This window comes from Telmatherina bonti (genome assembly GCF_933228915.1).
Source record: "Telmatherina bonti genome assembly, chromosome: 23".
NCBI classification, from domain to species: Eukaryota; Metazoa; Chordata; class Actinopteri; order Atheriniformes; family Telmatherinidae; genus Telmatherina; species Telmatherina bonti.
Genome location: NC_136632.1, coordinates 23,969,989 through 23,983,370, shown reverse-complemented (window position 1 = coordinate 23,983,370; position 13,382 = coordinate 23,969,989). Strand labels below are relative to the sequence as shown.

Here is a 13,382-nt window from a genome sequence, read left to right as displayed (position 1 = left end):
ATGTATACGTATATATGTATATGTGTATATGTATGTATACGTATATATGTATATGTGTATATATATGTATATGTGTATATGTATGTATACATATATATGTATATATATATGTATATGTATATATATATGTGTGTATGTGCGTGTGTGTATATACATATGTATGTAGGAGGGTATGTGTGTGCATATATGTGTATGCATTGATCTCTTTTCTCTGTTTTCCTTTCTGTTCTCTTTCTGTCCCTCTTCTATCCTTTCCAGTCCGCTCCACCAGCACAAACTCTGTAATACGAACAATTATCCAAAACAAATAGAAAAATAAATTAAGAATCCAGAAATACAAGGGGATCATTACATCTATAAAAGCTCCCCTTGACAAAATAAATTTGCTCAGCAGAACACAGCATCCAGAACATCAGTCTGCTTGCTTAAATGCTGGACAAGACAAAAAAACAAAAAATTAAAAGAAATATAAATTAATAAATAAAAGAACTTTGCGCTGGTTTTCTTGCTATTCACTCAACATTTCTTTAGAAACTCAGTTGATCAGTGATGAGTGTTGATTTGTTTCTGGGTTTCTCCAGCTTCACCATCTTCTCTTTGCTTCCCTGCAGGAGAACATCTTGCAGAAGGTTGTGATGACGGCGTTTGCAGACAGAACAGTTGTCACAATTGCAGTAAGTTGTTGGTGTTTTTGTGATGTCAGTTTAGTGCTGCAGCACTATCATTTTTATATTACTCTTATGCATTTTTATCCTACATCTTTTCCTTTTCACACAAATCGTGTTTTTCTGCAGTCAGAAACATGTAAAGTTAGACTTCTTTTCCACTTCTCACTTATCTGCTTTCCTTTTTCTGCTTTTTGTGTCTTCGTGTTTTTTCCCTGTCTTTGGCTCCATGCGTCTTTCATCTGTTTTCTTTCTCTATTTTTATCTGAATTCTCCTCCTCTCTGTTTAACTCCATCTGTCCTTTATTCATTCCCCGCTGTCCTGTGTCCCTTCGTCCTGCTGCCAGCATCGAGTGTCCTCTATCTTGGACGCCGAGCAGGTGCTGGTCTTCTCCTCAGGGATCTTGGTGGAAAGTGACTCGGGTCCCAACCTTCTAGCACAGGAGGAGAGCCTCTTCAGTGTGCTAGTGAGGACTCACAAGTAGACCCAGATCAGCTCAGACCACTCTGACTTCATCACACCTCCTCCTTTTCATTTTGGTTTATTTTTCGCTGGCCGAGTCAGAGCGGGAGTCTGAGTCTGGGTCTGCTGAAGCCTTGTTGCCACTGACAGCCTGGTTGGTACCAAATAAACTCCTGCATGCTCTTTTTTCAACACTTAACATACATGCAGTTGAATTAGCCTGCATTGTCAAAATGTTGTTTTACTGTGTTTTAAATCTAAAGCGGTATTTATCATAACTCTTGTTAATCCACTTGCTTGAGTTTACATCCCATGTGGAGTTTTGTTTACTTGTATTTGGTGGTATTCCAGATGTGGAACCAGTTGGATTATTTCTCCATAAAATACTTTCTTTTTTCATTTAAAAGTAAGACTTGTGTTTTTATTTCTACTTTTAAACTCTTAATATGTTTAATTTGGTACTGATGCTTTAACCCTGAGAGCATAGTTCTTCACCTCTGGTCCTTAAAGGCCACTGTCCTGCAGGTTTTACATGTTTCCCTGCTTTCAGACCCAAAGGAATGAATTTTTTGCAGGTTTTTGCAGAAGTTGAGAACATGGTGTTAAGAAGCAGTGCTTCATTTGAATCGGGGGGGAAAATAAAACCAACAGGACAATGGCCTTCTGAGGCTGGGTGGAAGAACCCTGTGACCTGTGGCCTGGGATATACTTGCTGCTGGCAATGCATTCTCGACATATGTTTGGCACGTAGGCTGCGTGTGTTGATGCAAGGTCGCATGTAGGCCTGAGGCAAAAAGCAAAAAATCAATTCGCACAATAAGAAAAAATGTGCGCAATAAGTGCGCAACATGGTGTGCACTCAACGTGGTTGGTGAAGCAATGCTGCCCTTTTTTCCCCCTTTTTATTCCTTCTCTATTTTTTCTTCAACATAAGGTCTGGATTCATCCAAAAAATTTAAGTGTGCTAGCCTTTGCATGTTAGATGCTGCAAAAGAAATAGAAACTATTTAAAGTGGAACTATTCTGTGCATTTCAGGCTAATTTGTTTTTATTTCTGAGACCAGAAGGGCTGGGATTGATGGAGTTATTGTCACAAATGGCTTTATTTACTTCAGACCGACCCTCTCCGTAGGCTGTCAGATCAGCCTGTGGGCAAAACGAGTGGATTGAGACTCTTCTGCATTAAGCCCCGCCTCCCGCCACTGCACTACATCGGGAGCGCGCACCGCACCTGCTTTCACCGTCATTGTAACATCTCATAAACAGAAGGATTAGGCAAATATGAACTCAATATAAAAACAAACTACAATGTCAACACATAGCATACAGCCCTACATGTTGGAACCTGAATCAGAGCCTGAAAATGAAGTGGAAAACAGCAACCCACAGCAACGAATGCAGCAGGATGTCTCTCTTTGGTAAACTCACCAGCCATCGTTGGAAATAACTTTATCCCACGTTTTCCACCCGCCTGATGTATTTGTACATGCCCTTGTTAACCAGTAGAAGGTAACCAATCACCGAACCTTATCCCCCGGGACGTCACAAGGATTTCCAAGTAGAAAAAAACTCTCTAGAACGACGCGTTTTTCGTCACCATGGAAACCGAACAGAGAGAGTGCTGGAACTCAAACTCAAACATGCGTTTAGGTGATAAAAAACAGCGCCGTTCACATGTCTGATGAGGATTCAACACTGTAACACTGTAGAAAGCTCAGAAAACTCCAAATACCATCATAGGACCCCATTAAATATCTTTGTGATAAGATGGTGATGACAAAATCCCTAAAGACAGCATTTTTTTTGTCCTGTCCAGCATTTAAGCAGGCAGAATGATTTTCTGGATGCTGTGTTCTGCAGGACAAATTTATTTTGCCAAGGGAAGCATCATAGATATAATAGATATAATGGTGCCCTTTAATATTATTAAAAATGCAACATTTTGAAAAGTGTTGCAAACATTTCACAGCCAGTATGAATTACCTGAACGAACACGCATGTTACAAACGGTATTTCCACAACTCTACAACGGCATGAAAAATGACGTACTGAAGGCGATCAAAGGCATTCAATTTTACCATTCCACCTCTGGTTAAGTCCAAATATGTGCCCTTATCTGAGCTTTACCATAGACTATGTAACTGTGTTACATGGTGTTTAGAGACCAGATGTTCCAGATAACCACGTTGCCAAAACCCCAGGAGAAACCCTGGTCTGTTTTAGCAGACTGAGGACAGGATGAGCATAAACTAGTCTGCACATTGAGCTAAATGTTCTTTAGAAATTAAAGTATGTTGATTTTTGAAAGGATGTACTTGCATTATTATGGCATTACTGTTATTTTAGTTGAAAATGGTCTTGGCGCAATAAAAGCTTGGCGCAATATTATCGTCTATCGCAATAATTTCTGAGACAATTAATCGCATGGCAAAATTTGTTACCGTGACAGTCCTTGTAGTGTGTCGCATTCACAAGTTGCAGTTTTGACTTGACCGCATTAGACACCTCTGCAAATAAAGCAATAACATGAGGTCAGAGGTAAAAACAATGGCAGATAGTTTATAAGAGCACTTATCAGTTCTCGTTTGCAACAAACAGCATCTTTATGATTTTCCCTCACCGTTGCACAGTGACAAACACTCGTACCAGAAAGGAACACTGTGTAACGTTTGACCCAAACATCAGCCTAATGTGAGAAATAATGGATGGATTCTGGGGTCAGTATACAGAGCTTGATGCACGTTGTTGCCCCGAGCAGACTGGCCTCTTCTGAAACCAAACACTGTAACTCTGCAGGAGCGGATCCGTCTCTCACAGGATCATGTGACCTGGAGCTCTTTGCTTTACATTTTTGCCAAAAGTTACTAATTCATTTGATGCTCATAACTATCATTTTAGTCATTTTTGTGGCAGTTTTTGCTTTATGTGAGTGTTTTTTGGGGTTTTTTTTTGTGAGTGTCATGGATGGGGACAATTTTGCAACAGCACCGTGTGGACATTAAGAAGTTACAGGTTTAGCGTCCCTCGTGGCCAAAAGCTATGCGATCCGACAGTTAGCAAGATACTGGTAAAGTTCTGTTTACGGAAACTTCGTGGAAACACAGTGTGACCGACAGACTGGCGACCTGTCCAGGGTGTTCGCAGCCTTTGCCTGATGGTTATTGGGATCGGCTTCAATCCCCTGCAACCATTCATTAAGCAGTATAGAAAATAAAATGAATGAATGAATGCTTCTGTCGTTTTCAGCAAGTATTAACAGAAACGTAGTGGAATGTTGCCATGTACACTTGCAAGTATATCCCAGCCCAAATCATTTTTTTCCCAGTTTTTGCCTCACTATGTTGTGATTAACATCATAAGATTGAATTAAATGTTGCATCAGTAGCCATGTGTCTTTTCGGCCATTTATAGAGCTATTTATGACTGATTTATTCGCTATAACAAATCACAGGAGAGTAGTTTCTAAGTAGCGGTTTCTAGTTTTTTTTAGATCTCTCAATAATGCCTTTTTTTTCTTTTTTTTTTAAATTAAATTAAAAAAACAGAGAGTCAAATCAACAAAATTTGAAGATGTTCGATAGTAAAATGCAGCGGTGATTGATTTTACTCTAGTTTTAGTTTATGACAATCGGCACTGCTGCTTCTCTGGGCTGACGAGAGATCTGTGAAGGTGGATTTAGTTTTGTCTGTTAATAAGAAGAAATATAACATTGGCAGCTTTAAAATAGATGCAAGCAAATAAATGTCTGCATGTCTCTGATAAGGGCAGTGAGTACTGTAGATAAAAGACAAAAATTAAACCTTTGCTTACTGCAGCAAGACCAGACCAGAGATGCAAGTCAAAGAAAAACATCAATCACAAACTAACCAGCAGGAAATTTACATGTGTTACAGAAATCTGCAGCAGACATAAATAACTGGTGCAGAAATCATGTTTCCTAGTTTACACATGCATGTAATGTAAAAATTACTCACAATTTTTTGTGAAAATCTCCCTGTAAAATGTGTTTCTTTTGTTTATCTACACTTTGATTATTTAGGTAATACAACGTACATTTATAACCATTCTGAGACTAATTTCTCTTCATAGAAATAAACAATTATCTAAACAGGAGAAAACTAAAGTAAATATTTGCAGTAAACACAAAAGAAGAAGTACTAAATGAACCAAACTCAACCATGTACACTTTCCTGTATCTGTGCATGATGATTAGAGGCCACCAGAGCCCAAAATAATAAATTAAAATGTATTTTTACCTGATGTTTTGTCTGTTTTTATGCCCATTTTCTGGAATTATTGTTTCTTTAAAAACAACACAAGCGGAATAAAAAATGATACAGTGAGTCTGACCTTCATGCTGTTTGAGCCTTTTGCTGAAAAACCTTAAAAAAGAACCGCAATTTTATCAAATTTATGCTTTTATTCCAAATAAGATACCATGAAACGCTCAAAAACAAATGTGGTAAGTCTCATAGAGTAGTTTGGTAACAGGCTGATCATGTGACCGTGTGGCCAGATTACCGCCAGAAGCTAATTGTGTTTGTGTTGTGTGTCTCCAGCACCGCGTCCACACCATCCTTACAGCCGATCTGGTCATCGTGATGAAGCGAGGCAACATTCTGGAGTACGACAAACCTGAGACTCTGCTGGAGCAGGAAGACGGGATGTTCGCTTCCTTCGTCAAAGCCGACATGTAGACTGGCACAACAGCTGGCGGGCCGCTCAGATCGGTGATGGACTCCTGTTTTTACTCTGATGCAACAGCGCTGGACTGAAGCCTGCGATGTGACGCTTCTGTCAGAGAACAAAGTCACAAACAAATACAGAAAATCAAGTTTAAAATCATCACATTTTCAACCACATATTTATACTCGCTGCCAGTTTAAAGGAGTGTTACCATGGTAACATGTTGACATCTAGAAGATACATTTCCTGTAATCAATGTCCAAACGTTCTAACTCTCTAATAGGCTCTTTAAAGGCAGTCAAGGATTAGTTTCAGAGATTTTTTTTTATTTTACAAAAGAAAAAAAAAAATTTGTTTCCGATGCTCAGCTTTAGGATTAGCAGATTCAGCGAGAGGTCTGGTTGAGTTTGTAGATGCAGGTGTGAAATGAAACAAAGAAAATACAGCCCCCGTTGGAGACCAGCTCCTGATCAGGTGACTGCTCCTCTGATGAAGGCGTTACCGAACTCAGCGCTCCCTCCAGGATTTTGTGGTTCTGGCGACAAAACAAAGCCTGATTCTTTTCTTAAAAGTTGCAACGAAAGTTGCTGCGTTTTTTTTTGTTTCGCAAATGTCAAATACTTAAAAGAATTAATATTAACATGATAAACTCACGCTCTTGAATTCTAACATTATTTATTTAAACATATTATTATATATAAATATTATATGTACATGTACACATCAGCACGAAGCTGCAGCTTTTTAATAGCAACTGCAAAAAATAACTAAACTGATTCTTCGAGCATTTGCAGCAGATTTCAACTCAACTTTATTCATAAAGCCCTTTAAAACAACCACAGTTGAAACAAAGTGCTGCACTTAATCAGCCAAAGCAGCTTAAGAGAAATAAACCATTAAAAGGGAGATAAATAATACAATAAAATAATTGTTCATTGTTTCTAAAACCTGCGATGGACTGGCGAGCTGTCCAGGGTGTACCCCGCCTTTCATCCTGAGACTGCTGGGATAGGCTCCAGCTTCCCCACCACTCTCATCGGACTAAGTGGTTAGGATGATGAATGAATGAATGAATGAATGAATGAATGTTTCTAAAACAGCTTCCAAACAATAAATAGATCTGGATGTTTTGCCTCCATCCCAGTGATTTATCTCTACTGTAGTTGCATCTCTGGCGCCGTTTTGCTGAAGGAAAAGTTTTTTATTTGAAGGCTTTTGTTTCTCACAAAGCAGCTTGCCTCCACTTGGAAAGTGTCGCGCTTACTTGTGATTGTAGACCACGTCTGCAATCTCAAACATCTACATGTTCATCATCAGAAACACAGTAGTGCAGTTTCTGATTAATACTGAATGATGTGCAGGAGCGCTGAGATTTTAATAAGCTGTTCGGGCAACATTGCGAAGATGTGTAGACTTCACAAGGATCGGCTGAATTTACAAGATATTCTGTGAGAAGTGGTTGAGATGAGAATCTGAGACCATGGTCCTCAGTTTTAAAGGCTGGAGTGTCCTCTCTGTAATCCTGTTTCATATGGAGGACTTTAAATTCCTCAGGGTCTTGTTCACTGCATGGATGGATCAACGGGAGGACCGGTGCAGCGTCCACAGTAATATGGACACTGCACTGGTCTGTCATGGTGAAAAAAGGAGCTGATCTATGTTCCTACCTTCATCTATGGCGACAGGCACACAGGTAGTGACCAGAAGAACAAGATCACCAAAACAAGCTGTTAAAATGAGCTTCCTACACAGCGTTGCCAGATTCTTCTTTAGATATAAGGTCAGAGGCCTGATTGTCCAGAGGAGCAGATGATGTGGCTCGTGTAGCTGGTCAGGATGCATCCCTGGTGATTCAGGACCTGCAGGGAGGACTACATCTGTCAGCTGGCCTCAGATCGCTTTGGGATCCTCCTGGAGGAGCTGGAAGAAGTGTTCGGGGAAGGGAAGTCTTCGGGCTTCTCTAGTCAGGCTGCTGCCCTTAAAACGTTACCTCAGAAATGGATGGATGGATGGATGCATGGCTGATGGATGCATGGATGAATGGATTGATGGATGGATGGTTGGATGGATGGATTGATGCATGGATGGATGGACGGATGAATTGATGGCTGGATTTCTGGATGGATGCATGGATGGGTGGATTGATGGATGGATGGATGGATGCAGGGATGGATGCATGGATGGGTGGATTGATGGATGGATGGATGGATGCAGGGATGGATGCATGGATGGGTGGATTGATGGATGGATGGATGGGAGCATGGCTGGATGCGTGAATGGATGCATGGATGGGTGGATTGATGGATGGATGGATGGGAGCATGGCTGGATGCGTGGATGGATGCATGGATGGGTGGATTGATGGATGGATGGATGGGAGCATGGCTGGATGCGTGGATGGATGTATGGATGGGTGGATTGATGGATGGATGGACTGATGTATGTCTTTGGGACACAGAAACAGAAAAGTTGACCTACGTTTGCATCTCTACCAGGAAACAAGTCGACTCTAAACGTGAAAGTAACTGGAGACGATACTGGAGGTTTCACTCTTAGTTATCGGTACAAGAGCTTCCCCCTCACATGTGTCATGTCCTCCTGATGCAGTACTCCTGCCCTTCCAGTTGAAGTCAGTTTTCTCCCTCAGGCTTCATGCTCTGCAGCATATGCTGTCTCACCTGTTGTTGCCAGATCCTGAGACAAAAGCAAGCAATCTGATACAACTCAAAGTCCCTTATAATCAGTGGAACTGAAGTTTTAAAGCAGCATTGTGTTGAAACATGCTGTTAAAACAAACCGATATCCGACATATCAATTTTGCCTATCTCTTATTTCTGTCACCGATATCAACAGATACTGATAGTTTTGGAACAAGTGGTGCCAAAAAAACAAAACTATCTGGAAAACTATACATGGCATCTCTTATATTTTTGTTGTTTTGAATTAGAGACATAGCTGAAGAGTTTGATATGTAATATGTGCCTATTGTGGAAAGGTTGTCATTTAAAAGTAAAACCGATGCCAATAATTTCCTATACTGCATTTTAATACCGATATCGGCCAATAATATCAGATATGTCTAGTTAAAACATATGCTGGATGTAATCATCTAAGAATAAAGCGTATATTCATCTCTAGATGATAGAAGTAATGTATTACATAGTACAAGTGATACTGTAGTGCTAGTCCCTAACGTCCTTCTCAGGTTTAACGCAGCGCCGTTAAACAAGAAACTGCAGAAAAAGACGTATTAGGCTGTATTAATCAGACTCATCTGGTGCTGGTCCCAAACCAGACCAGACAAAATGGACCACCACAGTTAGCGGTAAGATAAACTGGACAGTGTAAATAAAAATCAGAGTAAGTAAACATGATTTCTGGCATTTAAACTGATCTGAAGATCTGAATTTGAACGCAGCAGGTTTGATGTGAGAGGTGTGAACATCAGCTCACTCATCAGCTGCTGCCTCCCTGGGGCGACAGAAGGAAACATTCAGTGTTTCAAACACAGCTTCTCGGTTTTATTTCATCTTGCAGAACTGTGGACACGCTGGAGGGATTATATCTCTCAGCTAGGAACGCATCGGATCCCCCCCTCAGAGTTGGCAAATGTGGCTGGGGAGAATGGATGAACTTTATCACCGCCTTGATCAGCTGATCATTAAATCTATCGCCCAACCTCATATCAGCAGAGATGCAGGAGCGACACACTTTTACACGCTGACCACGCCCACCTCAAACATCCGACCAATCGTACGAGCCTTCTCAGAGCACCATGAGGAGAAAGTTCTGCTCGGCTGATTGGTTAAGAACAATCCTACCGTCCAGTTGTCCCCTGAACTGCTAATTCTGAATTCTGCTAAGTTTCTGCCGGTTTTGGAATTCCGAGCTGGGAGCTTCTGCATCACCAGGGTGTACCGCTTATAGTCCATCCATCTATCCATCCATCCATCTTCTGCTGCTTATCCGGGGTCGGGTCGCGGGGGCAGCAGCCTAAGCAGGGAAACCCAGACTTCCCTCTCCCCAGCCACATTTGCCAACTCGCAAGGCGTTCCCAGGCCAGCCGAGAGATATAATCCCTCCAGCGTGTCCTGGGTCTTCCCCGGGGTCTCCTCCCAGAGGGACATGCCTGGAACACCTCACCAGGGAGGTCCAGGAGGCATCCTGACCAGATGCCCGAGCCACCTAAACTGGTTCCTCTCGATGTGGAGGAGCAGTGGCTCTACTTTGTTCTCCTCCCGGATGATCGAGCTCCTCACCCTATCTCTAAGGGAGAGCCCAGCCACTTCTAGTCGATATACACTACTCACAAAAAGTTAGGGATATTTGGCTTTCAGGTGAAATTTATGGAAAATGCAATATGTTCATGCTACAGTGATATAATATCATAAAATAAGACATTTAAGTAGAAGGATGCACTACTGATTTCCTCATCTCAAAAAATTCATTCAACACAAAAGGTAACAACAATGGTAGTTACACCACAACTAAAAATTTGAACGTCTCAATATCTGGTCATGTGCCCTTGAGCATCAATTACAGCTTGACAACGACGTCTCATGCTGTTCACAAGGCAACTTATTGCCTGCTGAGGCATGGCATCCCACTCTTCTTGAAGGGCAGCCCTCAGGTCATTGAGGTTCTGGGGTGCAGGGTTTCGAGCCTCTACACGACGGCTCAGCTGATCCCACAGGTTTTCAATGGGATTCAGGTCTGGAGAGAGTCCAGGCCATTCCATTTGAGGTACACCAGTCTCCAACAGCCGTTCCCTGATGATGCGGCCTCGATGAGCAGGAGCATTGTCGTCCATGAAGATGAAATTAGGCCTGTGCTGTTCATGTAGGGGCACAATCACTGGATTAATGATGTCATTCAGGTAGTATGGGCTTGTCACTGTACCATTCACAAAGTGTAGGGCAGTTCTGTACCAAGTGGACACCCCTGCCCACACTGTAACACCGCCACCACCAAAAGCTCGCCTGGTGACAACAGTGGCTGATGCATAGCGCTCTCCCTGACGTCTCCAACATCGTTGCCGGCCATCATTTCTGCTCAGTGTGAATCGACTTTCATCAGAGAACAGCACTGAGGCCCACTGGTTCCTCGTCCAGCGTAAATGCTCCCTGGTCCATGCAAGACGATGATGCCTGTGCCTGGTGGTGTGGTCAGGTACCCGTAAACGGTTTCGAATGGTCTGACGTGACACTTGGGTGCCTCTCACCTCTCTTAAACGTGCCTGGAGTTGAGTGGCATTCATCATCCGGTTTCTCAGGGCAGTGTTCACAATGTAGCGGTCATCAGCACGGGATGTGGCCAAAGGACGTCCACTTCTAGGCCTTTCTGTGACTCTTCCAGTCTCTCCATATCTCTGTTGCAACCTGCTGATGACACTCTGTGACACTCCAAGCTCAGTGGCCACTTCTGTCTGAGAACGTCCTGTTTGAAGCATCGCAATGGCAAGGGACTGTTGTTCCATTGTTAGGTGTCGTCTTGGTCTCATGATGTCAAAATGTGAACAGCATGATGAGGACAACTGTTTAAACACCAGCTCTAATTGAACCAGGACATTTATTGGTCAATTCAAGGATCACACACCTGCCGTGATTTTTGCCGTTAAGCTCCTTGTTAGAGAACAGCAACTTGTGCAAAATTTATTGAAACATTTAACAGTTGGACATGTGCATTTAAAAGCTTAGAGAAGATCACATTAAGTTCACCTGTACAGGTTTGAATGCATTTTAGGCTTGTTGTGAAATTTCACCCAAAAGCTGAATATCCCTAACTTTTTGTGAATAGTGTAATATATTCTCTAAGAAACATTTTTTGTCTATCCACTTATTGGTTTGGGATTTTTTCCTTTTATACAACCTTTGTAGATGCTCACAAACTGGTTATTTAGGAAACGTCCATTTTTTCCCAACTGACGGGACCTCCCCTCGGCAGAGGCAGTTGTTACGTATCACAAGTGGCGAGATGCCTCCAACCAGAACAAAATTACATAATTTTGTCCAGACAAAGAGAAGAGTTTTTGCTTCTCGTGGGGTACGTAACAGGCCTCATACTGGGTGACATTAAAACTTTTAGTCAGAGATGTTTTATGTTTTAGCTTTGTGTCCACCTGAGGCAGCGCTCGCATCATGTTAGATGATGAAGAGGAACCAGATGATGAGTCTTTCATGACGAAGACTGGAAACAGATTCCAGGTTAAATGAATGAACTGGACTTTGATGGATTTGTTTCCATGTTTGATGGTTCAGGTTTCCTCTAAATGCCTGTACAGGGGGAAATTACCACCACCAGGTCGAAGTGTGTCCTCTCAGCGTGGGAAAAAACTAAACCTTTTTGTATGTGTGTGTGTGTGTGCGCATAGTTGTGTCTAGAAACATTATTTGTCTCCCTAAAAGCAAAAACGATCAACCTCCCCCCAAACAGAGAAACATCTTGGTTTGACTCAGTAAATCCCGTCTGAATATTTGCCCACAGTAATTTTAGTCTAACTGTGTGACAGAGTGAGGAAGATGATGGCCGAAATGAAGACTCAGCAAGCAGGAAGTGGGCCGATGTGACAAGCACTCCATTTTCTAATTCAACAAATATCAGATCAAGAAAATATAAAAATTAAAATTAATAAATCTCGCAGGAAGCATCTTGAAGCATCTGTGTTTCAACATGGCTGAGTCCCACCAGTTCAGACCTGCTGTGTCTGACTTCCAGTCTGTTCTATCTGTTGTATCTCTATGCTGACATTAGTGGAAACACTGTAGGGTGTCACGGCTCCGTCTGCAGCCGCTGAACCCGCTGTCTGTCTGTGATCATGCTTTGCTGAACATTTAGATCATCTTCTGGGACAACAGACCGAACATGAGCTCCCGCTAGCCAGAGCTGCTTTTACAGCATCAAACGTAAACCTGTTTCATTATCAGGATTAACAGTGAAACATGAAAAGTGTCGTTTTTACAGATGAAGGCAGCAGCTGGTGGAGACCAGATGAAGAGGAGTCTGAAGGTTAATGTTTGGGAACATCGTTACAGAGGGATGAAAAGTAGCTTTTCCCTCCTGCAGCTTCAGCGTGAACGTTGTCATGGAAACATTTTGACTGAACTGTAGCCGTCCTTCATTTGAGTCGCCTAGGACAGAAAATTAAGCAAAACTTTAACATGTTTTATCAGTTTAATATCAAAGTTTCTTGTTTCTTTTGGTCTCATTGCTCATCTCAGCAACAAAGATCCTTTACAGTGGGGGGGTCACCAACTCTGCCCTCCAGTATTCCCCCTTTATCTCAGTCTATACTCAGTCAATCTGGACTCCTTTTAGCAGCTGCTTTTTCCCATTAGGATGTTTTACAACTTAAAAAATGAACAGTAAAACTTTCAGGGTTAAAAAAAATAATTTTATGTCTGAATTTTCATTATATTTCATGCATAAAAATGATCAAGCCTCCAGAAACCATAACAGGCGGGTGTTTCACTCTGTGACAGCGACATTTTACGATGTAGCAACATGGTCATGAGAGCGTTGCAGCAGAGGGATGCGGATGTTTCACCATTAGAGCAGATTAGAAAACTTCC

The 13,382-nt window shown here is 41.9% G+C and overlaps 1 protein-coding gene across 3 annotated transcripts in view; it reads left to right on the top strand.

The window, feature by feature from the left end:
• abcc9 (ATP-binding cassette, sub-family C (CFTR/MRP), member 9) overlaps positions 1 to 5,847 on the top strand; it is a 115,952-nt gene extending 110,105 nt beyond the window's left edge. For 2 of the 3 annotated variants that reach the window (XM_079263455.1, XM_079263454.1), the window contains exons 39-40: positions 612 to 674; positions 5,689 to 5,847. In XM_079263455.1, the coding sequence (XP_079119581.1) occupies positions 612 to 674; positions 5,689 to 5,826 (201 nt within the window). In that variant the 3' untranslated portion in view covers positions 5,827 to 5,847. Of the gene's footprint in view, positions 1 to 611; positions 675 to 1,012; positions 1,283 to 5,688 lie in introns of all 3 variants that reach the window. The other variant, XR_013771803.1, reaches the window with a different exon arrangement.
• The last annotated feature ends 7,535 nt before the right edge of the window (positions 5,848 to 13,382 follow it).